At 42.9% G+C, this 17,113-nt stretch overlaps 2 protein-coding genes across 4 annotated transcripts in view; one reads left to right on the top strand and one right to left on the bottom strand.

Annotated features, from left to right (window-relative positions):
- The first annotated feature begins 2,730 nt into the window (after nt 1–2,730).
- Nucleotides 2,731–5,640, top strand: LOC311149333 (tumor necrosis factor receptor superfamily member 9-like). 2 transcript variants are annotated; one of them, XM_084186489.1, is made up of 8 exons: nt 2,731–3,071; nt 3,465–3,614; nt 4,027–4,146; nt 4,281–4,424; nt 4,554–4,626; nt 4,851–4,975; nt 5,071–5,208; nt 5,372–5,640. In XM_084186489.1, exons 1-8 carry the CDS (start codon nt 3,026–3,028, stop codon nt 5,482–5,484), a joined length of 909 nt encoding a protein of 302 aa, XP_084042615.1. In that variant the 5' UTR covers nt 2,731–3,025; the 3' UTR covers nt 5,485–5,640. The 2 variants fall into 2 exon arrangements, with proteins under 2 accessions (XP_084042615.1, XP_084042614.1); XM_084186488.1 differs by lacking the exon at nt 2,731–3,071 and having other exon boundaries at nt 3,303–3,614.
- Nucleotides 5,641–8,937: 3,297 nt separating this feature from the next.
- Nucleotides 8,938–17,113, bottom strand: part of LOC311149332 (uncharacterized protein) — a 29,551-nt gene continuing 21,375 nt past the window's right edge. The window contains exons 1-7 of one of the 2 annotated variants that reach the window (XM_084186487.1): nt 14,735–15,249; nt 14,037–14,167; nt 13,834–13,917; nt 13,441–13,575; nt 12,164–12,272; nt 10,956–11,062; nt 8,938–10,857 (exon numbers count right to left, since the gene is read on the bottom strand). In XM_084186487.1, coding sequence (XP_084042613.1) covers nt 10,693–10,857; nt 10,956–11,062; nt 12,164–12,272; nt 13,441–13,575; nt 13,834–13,917; nt 14,037–14,167; nt 14,735–15,095 — 1,092 coding nt within the window. In that variant the 5' untranslated portion in view covers nt 15,096–15,249 and the 3' untranslated portion in view covers nt 8,938–10,692. Of the gene's footprint in view, nt 10,858–10,955; nt 11,063–12,163; nt 12,273–13,440; nt 13,576–13,833; nt 13,918–14,036; nt 14,168–14,734; nt 15,250–17,113 lie in introns of those variants that run through there. The other variant, XM_084186486.1, reaches the window with a different exon arrangement.

Below are 17,113 nucleotides of genomic sequence, written 5' to 3'. Positions count from 1 at the left end.
TGACAAGGAAAGTTTAAAAGTTGTTTAATTCCTTCTCCCAAACCATGTGCTGCACTGCACAATATACTCTTTATCCCCTGAGGATTCTTTCTCTCTGTCTCTCAGTCTGGCCTTGTTCTCACCTGAGAAATACATTTGGCAATGTCTTCCTCCCTGTCCTAAGAGTCAAAGCAGGAAAGTCCAAACACCCCCACCTTCAAACCACCTCATCAATGTCTGTCCTCTGTATCTGTTTTCATGTAAATAAGCATAGGCTATATTCTATTTGTATTTATATTGACACTGAAATATAACCAAGTAAGTATATCAAATCCAAGTGCTGTGCCTCAATGGATAAATTGACTTGGGCAGGTTAGCCCAATACATTCCCTTGAGACATCCACCAAGCTTAAAAGCATAAACTGGGGTAAATTCTGACTCCAATTAGTCAAAAACGTCAACATTTTGAAACCCTTTTTTTGACCCATTTTAGAACTTTGTCAAGCAACTAGTCCCGTCCCCCCCCCCCCCCCAAAAAAAAAAAAAGAATGCTATGATTTATTTGTTAATATGGAGGAATTTAAATGAAAAATTATATTTTGTATACTAGTGGGGTGGTTAAGCAAAAAAAGTTGACTAAATTGTGCACTTTGTGATGAAAGCACACATTTTGGGGAGGGCATCCGGTTGGCGTTCCATTCACTACCAAAAATGTTGATGAGAGGTCACCCAGTGGCCGGCAGTGGCAGAAGATGGAATGAGATGGATTTTGGCCGAGGTTCTGCTAATTTTCTCATCTATGAAACATTTTACCTCCATACAGTTTTCTGTTTCCAAAACTAGAATCTGTAACAAGCAGAGTGGACTGCGTTTTGTAGACTTTACCCTTTGCCAACTTCTCAAAAAAATTGCCTTGTTCAGAAGGAGTGCAAGGGTGAATTGAGTTATTGCACACGCGCAACTCACAGAGTAGGTGTTCCCTAACAGAAATATACAAATAAAATGCTAGAACACGCCAATAGGATCTCGCTAGCTCGTGCTTGGCTCTGCCCACCTCCTTGCCTGTTCTGCCCACTATGATTAATTTGCTCCCATTGGAAACAACAGGCTCTGGTCTATCTTGGGTTAGTTATACAAATCTTTGCTACGGTGAATCAAAAGTAATTCTACTGTAAAAAATAAACTTCAGTCTTTCTTCTACACTAAGCTAGAGCGGTTTTTACAGCAATTTTTATATCGGCTCCACTTGATGCTAGCTAGGCTAACGTTTGCAAAGATAGCTAGCTAAATACACTACATGACCAAAAGTATGTGGACACCTGCTTGTCGAACATCTCATTACAAAATCATGGGCATTAATATGGACTTGGTCCCCCCTTTGCAGCTATAACAGCCTCCACTCTTCCGTAAAGGCTTTCCACTAGATGGTGGAACATTGCTGCAGGGACTGAGGTCGGGCACTGATGTTGGGCGATTAGGCCTGGCTTGCAGTCGGCGTTCCAATTCATCCCAAATGTGTTCGATGGAGTTGAGGTCAAGGTTCTGTGCAGGCCAGTCAAGTTCTTCCACACCGATCTCGACAAACCTGTATGGACCTCGCTTTGGGCACAGGGGCATTGTCATGCTAAAACAGGAATGGGCCTTACCCAAACTGTTGCCACAAAGTTGGAAGCACAGAATCGTCTAGAATGTAATTGTATGTATGTTGCAGTGTTAAGATTTCCCTTCACTGGAACTAAGGGGCCTGAAACATGAAAAACAGCTCCAGACCATTATTCCTCCTCCACCAATCTTTACAGTTGGCACTATGCATTGGGACAGGTAGCGTTCTCCTGGCATCCACCAAACCCAGATTTGTCCGTTGGACTGCCAGATAGTGAAGCGTGATTCATCACTCCAGCGAATGCATTTCCACTGCTCCAGAGTCCAATGGCGGCGAGCTTTACACCACTCCAGCCGAAGCTTGGCATTGCGCATGGTGATCTTAGGCTTGTGTGCGACTACTCGGCCATGGAAACCCATTTCATGAAGCTCCTGACGAACAGTTATTGTGCAGAAGTTGCTTCCAGAGGCAGTTTGGAACTCGGTAGTGAGTGTTGCAACAGAGGAGACGATTTTTAAGCTCTTCAGCACTCGGCGGTCCACTTCTGTGAGCTTGTGTGGCTTACCAATTCGCTGCTGAGCCGTTGTTGCTCCTAGACGTTTCCACTTCACAAAAACAGCACTTTACAGTTGACCGGGGCAGCTCTAGCAGGGCAGATATTTGACGAACTGACTTGTTGGAAAGGTGCCGTCCTATGACGGTGCCACATTGACAGTCACTGAGCTCTTCATAAGGTCATTCTACTGCCAATGTTTGTCTATGGAGATTGCATGGCTGTGTGCTCGATTTTATACACCTGTCAGCAACGGATGTGGCTGAAATAGCCGAATCCACTAATTTGAAGGGGTGTCCACATACTTTTGTATATATAGTGTAGTAGCTAGTTACATCCTATCAATCCTGTCGTCTTGTGTGTTTGGTTAGCCTGCTAACTAGTAGCCAATGTCAGGGCAAGCAAGGTTAGGCATCAAGCTAGCTAACTTATCCTAGCAACGATGCTAGCCGTTTAGCTAGCTAGAAAGCTAAACATTTGGCTAATGTTAGCTGGCATCGGGAGTATGGGGTAACGTTAGTTACGGCATGGTGAGGGTGAATTTAATTTTCTTCAACATCTTGCTAGTTAGTTATCTTGCTAGCTAGTTGTAGCCAAAGGACTTTCTACAATTTCTAGCCAGCTAGCTAGCAACATTAGCGAAGCTAGAAGCACAGTCGCATTGGCTAGCTAGCAATAAGACATTAATATTCTTGAGGCAGTGTTAACGCAATTCGAGCTAGCCCACCAAGACCAGCCTAACGCAATTCGAGCTAGCCCACCAAGACCAGCCTAACGCAATTCGAGCTAGCCCACCAAGACCAGCCCAACCCAGGTTGACTTCAAAGTGCGAGGCATTAGATACAGCTTTTTTTCTCGAATTTCAACAACGAGGTACGCTACAACAGGACATGCTATTGGTTTTCGCCATTATCCTTGGAAACTCAAGACAGACAGGTGATAATCTTTTCATTCTTCAATTTAGTTTCGTTACTTGTATTTGTCGTTTCAACTTTTCATTAAACTTCTCCCCCGCCAATTGCTTGTAATTGATTATGTCCGACATCTTCTCCCTTTCGAGCACTTAATCTGCGTCTCAAATAATTTATTTTACGCCTGCAACAGTTGACAAATAGATAAATGTCAGATTCTGGCGACGCCCCCTAGCTACATAAAGGCAATGAGTCTGGGTTGGCTGGAAATTCCATCATATGAGAGGGTGCTTTCAAGTAGGATCCTACTGTTGTCTATTCCATTTGTATTACTTTTACTGTTTAACACCTGCACTTCTGTCACCTGGAATCCATAGTCCTTCTGTGTTTCTAACTTTCTGTGTGGATTGGAGGGCAGTGAGAAAGATGCATCTGGTCCTCAGGGTACTGTCTCTCTCTATGCTCACACTGAGCTGCCTGAGTAACACTGGTGAGATAGAGATAGGTTGTGGACAATGGACAACATCTGCTGGTTCTACTGATGTCTGCTGTGAAAGGTGCAATCCAGGTAAATGTTTAAACTAGGCTACTGTAAATGGTTTAACTTTAAATGTAACCCATAAATAATCAATAATTAATGTAATATGGCTTGGATTTTGAGAAGTACATTCTAGAGGCTTTATCTGGTTAAATTATGTATTTCATGGGGATGAATAATCTAGTGTATCCCAGGTTGTGAATTAAATAACAATTAAATAACATTGAGTTTCAGTGGCTTCTATTAGTACCACAAGAGGGGGATTTATGGATAATGATCAAACAACTGTATGTGGGAGGGGACTGGAAATAGTTTCCTATCAAATACATGTACCTTTATATTCATGTCCACTGCAATTGCTACTGATGGAGCGAATGTGATATTATGGATGTAGATGTGCTTTCAATTCAGTACTTTTAATGTTGTCTGTGTATTTGTGTAGGGAACCGTCTGGTGACACGCTGTGGTCCAGACCCCAAAAAGCTGTGTGTTCCATGTGGGAATGAGACCTACACAACTGACAGTTCATCACACTCCTGTCACAGGTGTACTCAGTGTGTAGGTATGTCACCAGAGATTTACCCATTTAATAGAATCTATTCTCCTCTGCACTTATATCTATTGTTGATGAGCGAGATATTTTAACATATTAATTGTACTCGTCTTTCGCTTGCTTCCTTGTGTGTGTGTATATAGGTGGCGCCCAATTCCTTAAGAAGGCCTGTACAAAAAGCAAGGACACAGAATGTGACTGTATGGCAGGATTCCGATGTGGTGATGACCACTGCACCTTCTGTGTTGAGGAGTGTGGGAAGGGCCAGGAACCTCTTCCCGCTGCACGTAAGACACACATCTGTACCTGCAAACATTAAAGTCAAACAAGTTATTTGGCATGCCTAGTAAGACACAAGATCAGGACACATGGAAAATGTTCACCAAGTCTGAACCTCTGCATGTCTGTCTACATAGGGTCCTGCCGGAATTGTCCAGATGGGACCTTCAATGACCAAATCCATGAGAAGTGCAAGTCTTGGAGAATAAGGTTAGATTTAATCCCCCCCCCTAAACTCGAGTTTGCTTCAATATTGGGATTACCGGTTGTACTAATGCCATTGCATAAATCTGCCAACAAAGTATTACCGTATGCAGCAAAACACTTGACTTAATCTCAGCAACCCAGAACTAAAATCTTCTGCCATGGCTACTCAATGTAATCTGATATTGGAGAGCCAATCCTTAATCTTTATTTCTCCATCTCTGTCCCAGCTGTCCCCATCCCAATGAACACATTGTTACCTTGGGAGATGCTGTTAGTAACAGCAAGTGCGGCATTGCCAACATTGTAACGCCCGAAGTCAACACCTTACCTACAACATTGCCGGACCATGAGGGTAAGACCAGTGAATCTAACCCATGCCAAAATGTATGTTATAATATCACCTTGTTTTAAATAAAGATGACAAAGCCTCTTTCTCTGATGGCACAGGGCTGGTTTGGGCTGTAAGTACCTCATTTGGGGTCTTTATCATCCTTATCATCTTGTTTCTGGTCATCATCACCAAAAAGAAACAAGAGAAGACGGCCCCCAAGGAGCCAACCCTTATTGTGCTAACTCCTCCTACAGGTAATTAGATGTCTTATACAATTTTATTCATTCCTACTCATCATACTGCAGTGCACCAACATTCTTCGTCAGCTTTCAAACGGTAGTCCTGAATGTGAACGAAGCTTCAACATAATTTAATCAGAGATTGAGCCAATCTTCTCCTCCGCTCCCCCTCTCTCAGATGAGCCCAGGAGCCTGATAGAGATCAGTTTCCACAACCCTCAGCAGGAGCAGGGCAGCAGCTCTGAAATCCTGTGCTCCCAGGACTCTGAAACCAAGCTCCTGCCTGTGTGAGTGGCAGTGGACTTACTTTCTCGTGTTCTTATTTCTATTTTGTTCTACTTGACTTTTTGTATTTATTTTTGTATAGTATTACTGATATTTGTTGCATTGTTGGGAAAGGCATTTAATTGTACTTGTGCACGTGGCAATTAAAAACTTGGAACAGGGTCATACTGGGTCTGACCTATTGAACAATACTTCACACTGTCACTCTGATGCCTACACATTGCTAGCCTCAAGCCTGGGCTAAGATGCTACTGCTGATACGGTTGGACTTTAGCTCTGCTTGACCATGCTACTGAGTCGCTGGTACTAAGAAATTGAGGCTTAGATCATTTTTAGCGTTTGTGATATCTTTTTAATCTGTGATATTTTTAATACCTCAGTCATTTTATCTCACAGGCACATTCAAAGGTAAGCCAGGTCACTATGTTAAGTTAATTTACATGTCAGCTAGCTAGTAAACGGATATTCAAATGTCAGTAGTGATGGGGATGTTTTTGAGGGGGAAAAATATTGACGTCACTATATGACCTATAATCATTCATTAGCAGTTAGGCTACAGTATCAATTGCCTGCAGCTGGACTAGTTCAACTATTTTCATATTTGTATATTTTCTGGTTTTATAAAGGACATTTGTCTATTATTATTCTTTGCGCCATCAGCGTTTATATGGCCTGAGTAGAAATACTACTCTTGACATTTGTATGTGTGTGAGGGTGGTAGCAGAGCCCTGTCTTAATGCGGAGGTACAGCAGTGGAAAACCACAGGAAGCTCTGTGTAGTTTTGTGACTGGCTGCCCCTATGCCTCCCACTGGCTTATACAGTATCATAGTCACGTTTCCTGTACGTCTAAACTCAGCTGCCCACAGTTTCTAAGTTTAAGGGAATACCCCTATTTAATATACTGTACAACCTGAAGTGTGACAAACATTTCATTGCGCAAGGTATGACGAAGAGCAAGTACAGGGTAATGCTTCTTTATGAATTAGATTCATGATAATGTGCCAATGTGGTACAGTATGTGACTTGGAGCCACTTTCCTGTGTGAATGTACTGCTTTTGTTGATTGGTATAGAGTCAAGGACATTCCAATTGGCTCATTCATCCCCCTCCTCTCCCCTGTAACTATTCCCCAGGTCGTTGCTGTAAATGAGTGTGTCTCAGTCAACTTACTTGGTAAAATAAGGGCTAAATACACATTGACAAAGACATTGAAATATGTGTGGGATACAGTATGATGTCATAAAGGCAGCTTAAAATAGGTAGCAGGAAATTCTACGGTCAGAGAATCCTCTCACGTGGGGGTTTCCCCTTTACACAGAAGTGTATCTAAGGTAATGGGAAGTCAATTAACTAATACAAATGTTAATTGCACTTGACAGGCAATTTTACAATGTAGGCAATAGGCATTGAATGTGATCAAAGGGCTTCCTTTAACCTAGTTTGATATCAAGACCAGAGTTCACTCTTTCACCACTGTAGTTTTGCAATCATAAGCATTTTCTATGGGTGTTCCTTCGGCTTGCTGAACATGCTTGTTAACTCACGCCCACTTAGCCCTGGTTGTAAGAAAAAAAAGGTTTTACAACAGTTAGTCTCCTACATGTCCTAAATGTGAGTCAATGGGATGACAGATCTGTGATAAAATGTCTGACGCGCAATACTTCCCTCTGGGCTTTCTGCTAGGCAGAGCAGGGAATGCCGAGAGGATTCTGATTAAATGTGTCATATTAAACCTATAGTACTATCACTGCTGGGAATTTACACAAGGAATGCAGGTGACTGGGCATGTGTAAATAAAGCTCACAGGATCATGAATGCTGTATGACTAATAGAGGAGTCACATGGAAGAGGGGAAACCTCCGTCTCTGTCAAACATCAACACACTGGAAGAACACGTCAGGCAGAAGATCCTGTAGAAACTTCCCTTTCAGTTCTGTACCAATGTTTACTTTTCATGCAGCCTGGTCTCAGACCAGACGTAACATAGTAAATGTAAATCCAGGACACGCAAATGATATACATTTACATTTTAGTCATTTAGCAGATGCTCTTATCCAGAGCGACTTTACAGTTAGTGCATACATTTATTTTTATTTTTTTCATATACAGTATGATATGTTAGGGTTGGTATGGTTACATAAGACAGATGGTTACTTAAGGCAAAAACAAAAGTAGGGTTGTTGGTCAGGGTGGATGGATGGGCGTTTAACGCAAACATCTAGCAACCCAAAGGTTGCGAGTTCGAATCTCATCACTGACAACTAACTATTTACTACTTTTAAGCTACTTTGCAACTACTTAGCATGTTAGCTAACGCTTCCCCTAACCCTAACCATAACCCTTTTAGCTAACCCTTTCCCTAACCTAACAAACCCTAGCCTAGCTAACGTTAGCCAGAATTCGTAACATATCATACGTTTAGAAAATTCGTAACATATAATATGAATTGTAATCGTAACATATCATACGAAATGGGTGATGGACATCCACAAATTAATAAATACTATACGAAACATCATACTAAATGGAGCGTCTCGGATTTATGTACAGAATAATACGAAATGCTCAGAGACCAGGTTGCCCTTTTGGTATTGGTATTTTATTAGGATCCCCATTAGCTGTTGTAAAAGCAGCAGCTACTCTTCCTGGGGTCGAGCATGGCACTTGCAATGCCAGGGTTGTGGGTTCGAATCAATTACTTTTCATGCAGAGTAGTGTATAAGAGTTCACACCCACTTCCATGCTTAGTTACTGTATCTATATTTCCCTAGTTTGACAGGCGTAGCCCACATTCACAATTAGGCCCACATGGTGGAAAATGTGAACCCACACCCATGGAATGGGCCTATATACAGTAGTAGTGTAAATTAGTCATCACTGCCACAGTAATCTGAGGTCAGGGCTTTTAGAAAGCCAGTTACACCAAAGATGAGTCACATTGATGATGGATTTTAGAGCACCGTTCATACGAATATCCTTAAGTACTTCGACTGGCCGGCTCCTGGGATTTTATGTCTTGTATAACATATTGTATGTCATTTCACTTGGGCTCAGAGATTTGATTAAATAAGCAATATTGTTTCATATTTTGATATTCTTTTTTTAAATAATGAAAGAACTAGTAAATACCACTGATTTGTCTTATTGTATCCATCCTACCACAAAGTAAGATCTTGGCAGGAAATGTGCCCCATGTGGCTTAGTTGGTCGATCACGGCGCTTGCAATGCCAGGGTTGTGGGTTCGATTCACACAGGCGAACCAGTACAAAAAATGTATGCACTCACTACTGTAAGTCGCTCTGGATAAGAGTGTTTGCTAAATGACTAAAATGACTGTACCCTACATGAAGATGACTAATTGATTACCTTTAAAAAATTAAGATCAGCTACATTTAGTGCAGCACATTTCTCTTGTCAGCATAAGCTTCTCTAAGAGAGAGGAATCAATATTGCTGCTGAGGTTTAATGGGTGTTAATTTTATTCAGAAAAACTTCAGAGAAACCTATGAGCACACTAATCCCAGTGCTATAGAGATAATACAGTTCTAGAAGTGTCTTGTCTAATATGTACTTACTGTATTTCTGTGTAAAAAAAATAAGTTTAAATAAAAGGAACAAAAATGTAGAGTAGGGAACTGTGTCTGTTGAATGACAGTTGGAGTGGTGCAAAATTATGGGAAGCAGAGAGTTGGTGGGAAAACTAGATCGAGAAAGGATGCATTTTAGTAGTTGCACTTGCATAACTACTCAATGTAAAGTTATGTTCATGGGAGAAGGTGGAGTTACCGCATATCAGCAGCATGTGCTGTTCACTGAGTTTGCCGTGATCTCCTGTCATACAGTACAGCTTAGTGTTCACCCAACAGGCTGTAGGTATGTACAGAAAGGGCATGCCAGGGCAGAAACGTATGACTAACAGCCTAGGCTTAGACAGCCCATAGGGGAAATACTGTATTAACATAAAGTGACAAGTCTATTTCCCAGAAATTGGGAAACTTATTGACAATTTAGATGTGAATTACATGATAATCATATGTCTGTTCTCAAAGATCTACTCAGGTCTTTCTCAGACAGATATTAACAAGAGGAGGGGATAGCATTTCTGTAAAATAGGGTTTAAGATGTGTTGCCATTTGAATTGGAGTGTTATTGTAGTGTTACTCTGATCTCCCCTTTAATAATACTAAATAATCAAACAAATAAAAGTCAAACAATAAAACAAACTGATTGATATTAACCTTCTCTCATCAACACAGAGAAGGGCAACAATTAAGACAAGAAATAAGAATTGGCAGGTCAACTATACTGAACAAAAATATAAACGCAACATGCAACAATTTAAAAGATTCTGCTGAATTACAGTTCATATAAGGAAATCAGTAAATTGAAATAAATTCATTAGGCCCTAATCTATAGATTTCACATGACTGTGCAGGGGCGCAGCCATGGGTGGGCCACCCACTGGGGAGCCAGGCACAGCCAATCAGAATGAGGTTTTCCCCACAAAAGGGCTTTTTACACACAGAAATACTGCCAAATTCTCTAAAACGACATTGGTAGACAAATTAACATTCAATTCTCTGGCAACAGCTCTGGTTGACATTCCTGCAGTTAGCATGCCAATTGCACGCTCCCTCAACTTGAGACATCTGTGGCATTGTGTTGTGTGACAAAACGGAACATTTTATTGTCCCCAGCACAAGGTGCACCTGTGTAATGATCATGCTGTTTAATCAGCTTCTTGATATGCCACACCTGTCAGGTGGATGGATTATCTTGACAAAGGATAAAATGCTCACTAACAGGGATGTAAACAAATTTGTGCACAAAATTTGAGAGAAATACACTTTTTGTGCGTATGGAACATTTCTGGGATCTTTTATTTCAGCTCAGGAAACATGGGACCAGCACTTTACATTTTGCGTTTATATTTTTGTTCAGTGTATAATTCTTCCCTTTTAATATTATTGGGTTATCTGAATCCAGTAAGAAAAAGTACAAAAATTTATGCACTCACTCCATAATCGACTCAACAAAAAAAAAAAGTTGCATCTGCAACAGTCCTTTTAACAAAAACAAAATCCACAATTTTATTTTTTTAACTGGTTAAAGTGCTAGTTGGGATAACTAAATATTATTTTTCTTTAAATCCTCTTGCAACCAGGTAAAGTCATGTGAGGGGTGTGCGGTTATACTCCCGGGCCCACGGTGTCAGACTGTGACATCACTGCTGCTTACAGTTCTCCTTCTTCTCTTTGGATTTGGAGCGTACTGATTTGTCGCTCTGCCTCTTGGTGGGCGGGATGAACGTTGGCTCCTCCATAAAATCATGTAAGCCGGAGTGAGGAGTGGGATGAGACTGGCAGGAGGATGCGCCTATAAGGAACACAACAGGATGTCCTAAAACTGCACATCACCGCTACAGTATTAGCTACATGTTATGATGAGATGATCAGGGGTTAAGTTATTCCTACCAGAAATTGTTGGTCCCGCTCTGATGCGCTCCTTGTCTTGTCTCCTTGCCTTGAAAGTTGGGTCCAGTTCCTCTGCAATGTTTCTGATTCTGATTGGCTGTTGTGGTCTGTAAAGATATCAGTAGTTGGTTGAAATATAGAACTACCGTAATTTTCGGACTATAAGCCGCACCTTTTTCCCAATTTTTCGACCCTGCGGCTTATATAACGGTGCGGCTAATCTATGGATTTTTACAGCTAACGGCCACTAGAAGACCTCCTAAATCTATGGATTTTACAGGTTACAGTCTACCAACTTTAACTCTATGGGCTCTATGACCGGTCCGCGCCCCCCACCTTTAAGCGGTGGGCTCCAGCAGGAAAAGCTGGAGGCCGGGAAAGAGTGAGACAGGTAGCGCGCAAAAGTAAAAGTGGAACCGAGAGTGGTACGAGAGACAGAACGAGAGCAAGACAGACAGACATTACGAGAGCGAGACAGTTTGTGCAAAGGAAGTTTTCATGCACAAACCCTCATTATGGAAAACAAACGTAGAAATGCATATGATGCAGCTTTTAAGTTAAAGGCAGTCAATCTGGCTGTAAAAGAAGGAAATAGAGCTGCTGCACGTAGCCTTGGCATCAATGAGTCAATGGTGAGAAGTTGGAGACGCCAGCGGGAAGAACTGTCTCAATGCAAAAAGTCAAAAAAAGCTTTCAGAGGTAATAAAAGCAGATGGCCCGAACTTGAAGACTTTCTTGAAGATTGGGTGAACACACAGAGAGCAGACGGCCGAGGTGTTTCCACCGTGCAGATCCGACTGAAAGCTGAAACAGTCGCCACCGAAATGAAAATTGAAAATTTTAGAGGTGGACCATCCTGGTGTTTCAGATTTATGAGACGAAAGGGACTGTCCATCAGAACCCTTACATATGGTAATTAAACATAATTAAACATTAAAACACCTGCGGCTTATAGTCCAGTGCGGCTTATATATGTACACATCATTCAATTTAGCTGCTGCGGTTTATACTCCGGTGCGCCTTAGTGTGGAAAATACGGTACTTTCATAGCCGAATCTACCACTCAACGGGTAGCAAATCTCTAGCAATGACTTTTTCAAAAGCCCCATACTTTTTCAGCAAATGATAATCAGTCAGGTGTTAAGGAGGGCACTTCCAGCCTGGGGTTTCCCAGTGTTATATATACACATTAGATTAGAGTGACTCACAGTGTTGTGGGGCTAGGGGGCTGATAGTCTGGAGAGCAGTCCTCAGTAGGAGATGGAAGGTCCTCTGAGTCCAGTCTCTCCCGCTGGATCTGAGACACAGGACAGTAAACTACAGTTACAATTATAAACAGTAATATTCGTATTGAAAACATTGTTTTGAAATAAGACAGACTGCTAATTCAAAGTATAGTGTCAATAGTTAACACTATGTAGGCAATGGCTCTTTACAGTTATTTTTTTTCAATCGCTTTGGTGTGGTACATTTTCACAACTCTTAGTACAAAACTCAAAACAGATCATCAAAAAGGCAGGTATTTCAAAACTCTAAGCACATTTTCAATTGACTAAGTACAACACACATCATCATACAGTCACTTTTTCACTAAACTTAAAATCAGTTTCATCTAGAAATACATGTTCACATTGCAATACATGTTCATATAAAGTAATTATTTCATAATGCAATGCTCACATTACTTTTGATATGATCCTCTTCTCATTTGTTAAAAATACATTTCACTTTGACTTAATCCGACTGCTCTTAATTGATAATCACTTAACCATTTGGTAAATGTGTAAAAAATCTGATAGACAAGATCAGATATGTACTGTATGTAACAAATGCATCCTCTAAACATGTATCCAAAATGCTTCACTAAAATTGCATTGGCCAATGCAGTACTGTAATACCCCGTTGGTGAAAACATGCTTAGGTGATGACATTGCACTTCCTTATGTTATAAAACATGTTTCTATAATCAACCTATGGCCGAATGCTCAGGACAGGCTTGATGCAAACTAGTGCCTGCTAAACATTGATTATGAAAGATGTCTTCAATGATCACACCTTTGATCACACATGGGATATAAATGAGATGGAAATGTGATGTTCAGTCAATTGTAATGGGTAGTGCAAGTGTATTGCCTAATGTACTGTAGCATATTACATTCAAAGTGGCAATTTTGAAACATGCATCTTGCATTTATTGCTATTAGATTAACCGGTTGTTAAAATAACAAAATTGAGAAGATATCATTATGTTGTGTTGGTGATTAAATTAATGTTCTTATAAACTTATTTTGGATCAATGGTTGTGGGGTGAAAGATGTCTTCAAAACAAAATTAATGCACAATAAAAACATTTTAATATGAGACTTGCTGCGTTACAAGTGATATCAGTTTGGAGTTTTGTACTAAGGGTTTTGAAAATTCACCACACACTTGTGAAAATAGCACCAAAGCGATTGGGAAAAAAAACTAAACCAGAAGCAGCTACCTGTCTCTCTCTGGCAGTTCTCCTGTCATAGGGGTCAGCCAGGTCATGCGGTTCACGCTGTGACCCCGGGCCATCAAGGTCACGTGACCGACGCTTTGACTTCATTTCCTGCTTCTGCATGAAGCGGGCAATTTCCTGACAGAGGACACAGTGACCACAAAGGGTCATAAACACAATGGGCTTGTTGTTTTACACTGGACAGGTGGACTGTAGCTTAACCCTAGGCTTTGAAGGCTGCATTTTCTGATGGTTTTGCTAAACCTATGATTTATCTGATGAATAGTGAGATTGGGTGATAAAAAGGTCATATAAACTTGGGAGGAGAGTCTCCCATTAAAGAAACTCTGCCTAAATCATGATATTTACTGCTGTACCTCTAAAACAACATCTTACCTCATCCTGAGCCACTTGTGCCACTCTGAAGTCTCCCACTGGGTAGGAGTTGCGTTGAGAGTGGGAGGAATGGGCTGGAGGGCTCTGCAATGACAACACCAGAGAAGAATGGTTAACACTCAGCAACATAGTAGTATTAGGGGTGAGCTGAAAGTATATCCAGTAGGTGGCGCTGTGGGTGTGGTATCCTCCCTGTCCCTTACCCTCCTCAGCAGCTTCTCCTCCTCCTCCTCCTCCTCCTCCTGCAGCCTTCTGGCCAGCTCCTCATCCAGAAGCACCTGCTGCAGCACCCCCAGGTCCAGACACGCCCCCTTCTCCAGCTGCAGTGCGGCTCCTGTGGAAGGAGAGACTTGGGGTCAGGAAGGTTTAGAGAAATAAGGGGTGTGATGGGAGTGATGTGGTATGATAAAAGGTATATGAAATAACAGACCTTGTGAAGATGAAGAAAGACATGTAATTAGAGGAAAGAAACATAATGATACAGCACGTGCTGGGAGACAGGTTCATCAAGAACAACACTCAACACTTAGATCATTTCAAGAGATGAGAGGACAAAGAAGATGAAGGCTGGAGAGGGGTTGAAGAAGAGCAGCTGTTCTCGAAATAAAGGAATTTCAGGTTAAGATATTTCCCAGAACGACCAACAATACTACAGAGGAAATATCAAACTTTTGAAAAATATACCCTTATTCAAGGGCCCCTCCCTCAAACACAAGGAAACCAAGATGAGTTGATTTTTCCAGATTTGATTGTTGATTGATGAAGGATGTGAAGAGTAGATGTACACACAGAGAGGTTGTTGGGGAAGCTTTGGGTATAGTAGAGTACAGTAGCTGCCTCCCCTGCAGGTCTGCCTGTTCAGAGCACTGAGGTACCTGCAGCCTGTAGCTCTGGGTGTTACCTGCTCTGGCGGTGTGCCTGGATCTGGCCCTGATGGAGGGCCCTCTGCTGCAGAAGCTTTGGCTGCGTTGGGGGACTCTCTGTGAGGGTGGGGGTCTCTCCTCCTCTGAGTGGTACTGCTTCTTCTCCTCATGCCCATGTCGGCATTCACTCGCACTCCTCCTCACCCTGCGCTCCCACCTCACCCTGCGTTCGCTATGGTAGTGCCGGTCATCCCTGCCCTCCTCCCTCTCCTGGTCCCCACCTGAGCTGACCTCGTGTCTGGGGTCTCCACTACTCCTCCTGCTCCCCTCTCTCTCTCTGCTGAACCGCCTATCATCTCTACAGTGTTCATAGACCTCAGTCCCACTACCCTCCACCATGGTCAGGTTTTCATGGATTCTTTCTCTCTCTTCCCCATAGCCTCTGTCACTGTGGCCTTCTCTTTGTGAGGATATCCTTTCCCTGACATCGCCATGGTAACTGGGCCTGGTGGGGATGGCCCTTTGAAAACCCCTCTGAGGTTGAGAGTTGCTATGGGTGACGGCATTTCCCCCGTCATGCACCTGGCTGTCTCTGACCTTCCCCCTCGCCCCCTGTGACCGTGACCCCCCGTGGAAGCTCTGCCTCAAGGCCACACCCCTCTCTCTTAAGTCATGGGCAATCAGCTCCCAGACGTTCACCGCCCGCCTGCTTTCGCCATGGTAACTATGACAGCGCCTGCTGGCGTCGTCCTGGAAGTGGACTTGTTTGTTGTCGCTGGTCTCTCTGTGGGTCCAGCTCCTTCTGACCTCGTCTTGGTCTCTATCCTGCACCCCTCTGAAAGGGTCACTAGTACTTCCTCTGTAGTGCCTCTCTCTGCCATCCTCTGACCTGGGGTCCCTGTCATAACCCCCATCATGCTCCACCCTGGGATTCCTGTCCCAAATCCTATCCCTCTCCTTCTGAACCCCCCTATCCCTGTCCTGCAGACTCCTCCTTTCTTCCCTCTCTCCCCTGCCCCTCTCCCCCCCCTTGCTACGGTCCTCTCTGAAGCTGTTGTGACTGCTGAGACTCCCGTTGCTTCTCTCTTGTGGCTGATGCACAGGAGCTCTGCAACCACTAGGGGCAGTGTTGAGCCGTTTCTCCAGTCTACAGGGCCGGGATGGAGGGAGGTGTTCAGGGAAAACATTGTCTGTGTCCTCTGAGCCTTCATCACTCAGATAGTCAGGTGGGGGGCATTGGAGGTCGTTTCTGATGAGTCTAGGGGGATCCGTGTGTCCATTGTGTGATGATAGAGTTCTGTTATTCTGTCCTGCTGTCCTTTGGGGCTCAGACAGAGGCTCCGCTATAGAGTCTGACTGTGGCTGTGTGTTAGAGATGGAACACTGCCACATGCTGGTCGCATGCTGATGGTGCAGCTCTTCTCCATGGCTGCGGCTGGTGCTGAGAGCAGGCTGGTGTGGGCATGGCGAGGGTGAGGCAGGGACGATGGTACTGTCTTTAGTCAAGCCAAACATGCAAATACAAAAGCAGGTGAGTATGGGTGAGGGTGTTAGTGTTTTACATATAGTATTAGGCAGGTGAATGGTGCAAGACTTACACACAGGGTGCATGTCAATATACAAGGGACCATGCTAGGTTAAATCCACTTTTTTATATACTTCTTAACCATATTGGGCCCAACAGAGGCATGTCATTAAATTATCATAGATTATTTATCTATAAGTGCACATTCAAATACAAGCTTGACAGACAAAACACAATGCATACAGTGCCATGGTCCATGTTATTAAGGAGATAGCTACAGCAGAGTGATTGCCAAAGTGATAAGGCTGACTACGCTGCCAGGAAAACCTGTGGGTTCAAGTGGATGCAGATGGGAATGTCAGGCTGAGGAGGAGGATATGCAGTCAAGCATGCAGAGCAAAGCAGGGTTAGATTAGGGCCCAGGCTCCCCAAGCAAGTGTTAGATTTGACCACACATCATCTATGATCTACACCTACAACGCTGTCACAATGATCCAGGTGTGGAGGGCTTGATGGTTCATCATCATACTTCCAGAGTTAGAAATGAGAAACAATGGTGTTTATTTAGTTTATTAAGATTTCAAGTTCTTCAGTGTCATATTTTGTTCTTGTTGTGATCATAAAATAAACAGTATGCACACCAATCATGGTGAAAAATCAGACCCATGGGGCGGCGAACAATTTGCCCAGCGTCGTCCAGGGTAGGGGAGGGAATGGCCGGCAGGGATGTAGCTCAGTTGGTAGAGCATGGCGTTTGCAATGCCAGGGTTGTGGGTTCGATTCCCATGGGGGGCCAGTATAAAAAATTAAATGTATGCACTCACTAACTGTAAGTCGCTCTGGATAAGAGCGTCTGCTAAATGACTAAAATGTAAATGTAAAAGTAACACAG

This window comes from Coregonus lavaretus (genome assembly GCF_964263955.1).
Source record: "Coregonus lavaretus genome assembly, chromosome: 22".
NCBI classification, from domain to species: domain Eukaryota; kingdom Metazoa; phylum Chordata; class Actinopteri; order Salmoniformes; family Salmonidae; genus Coregonus; species Coregonus lavaretus.
This window is presented reverse-complemented; position numbering and strand designations above follow the sequence as displayed.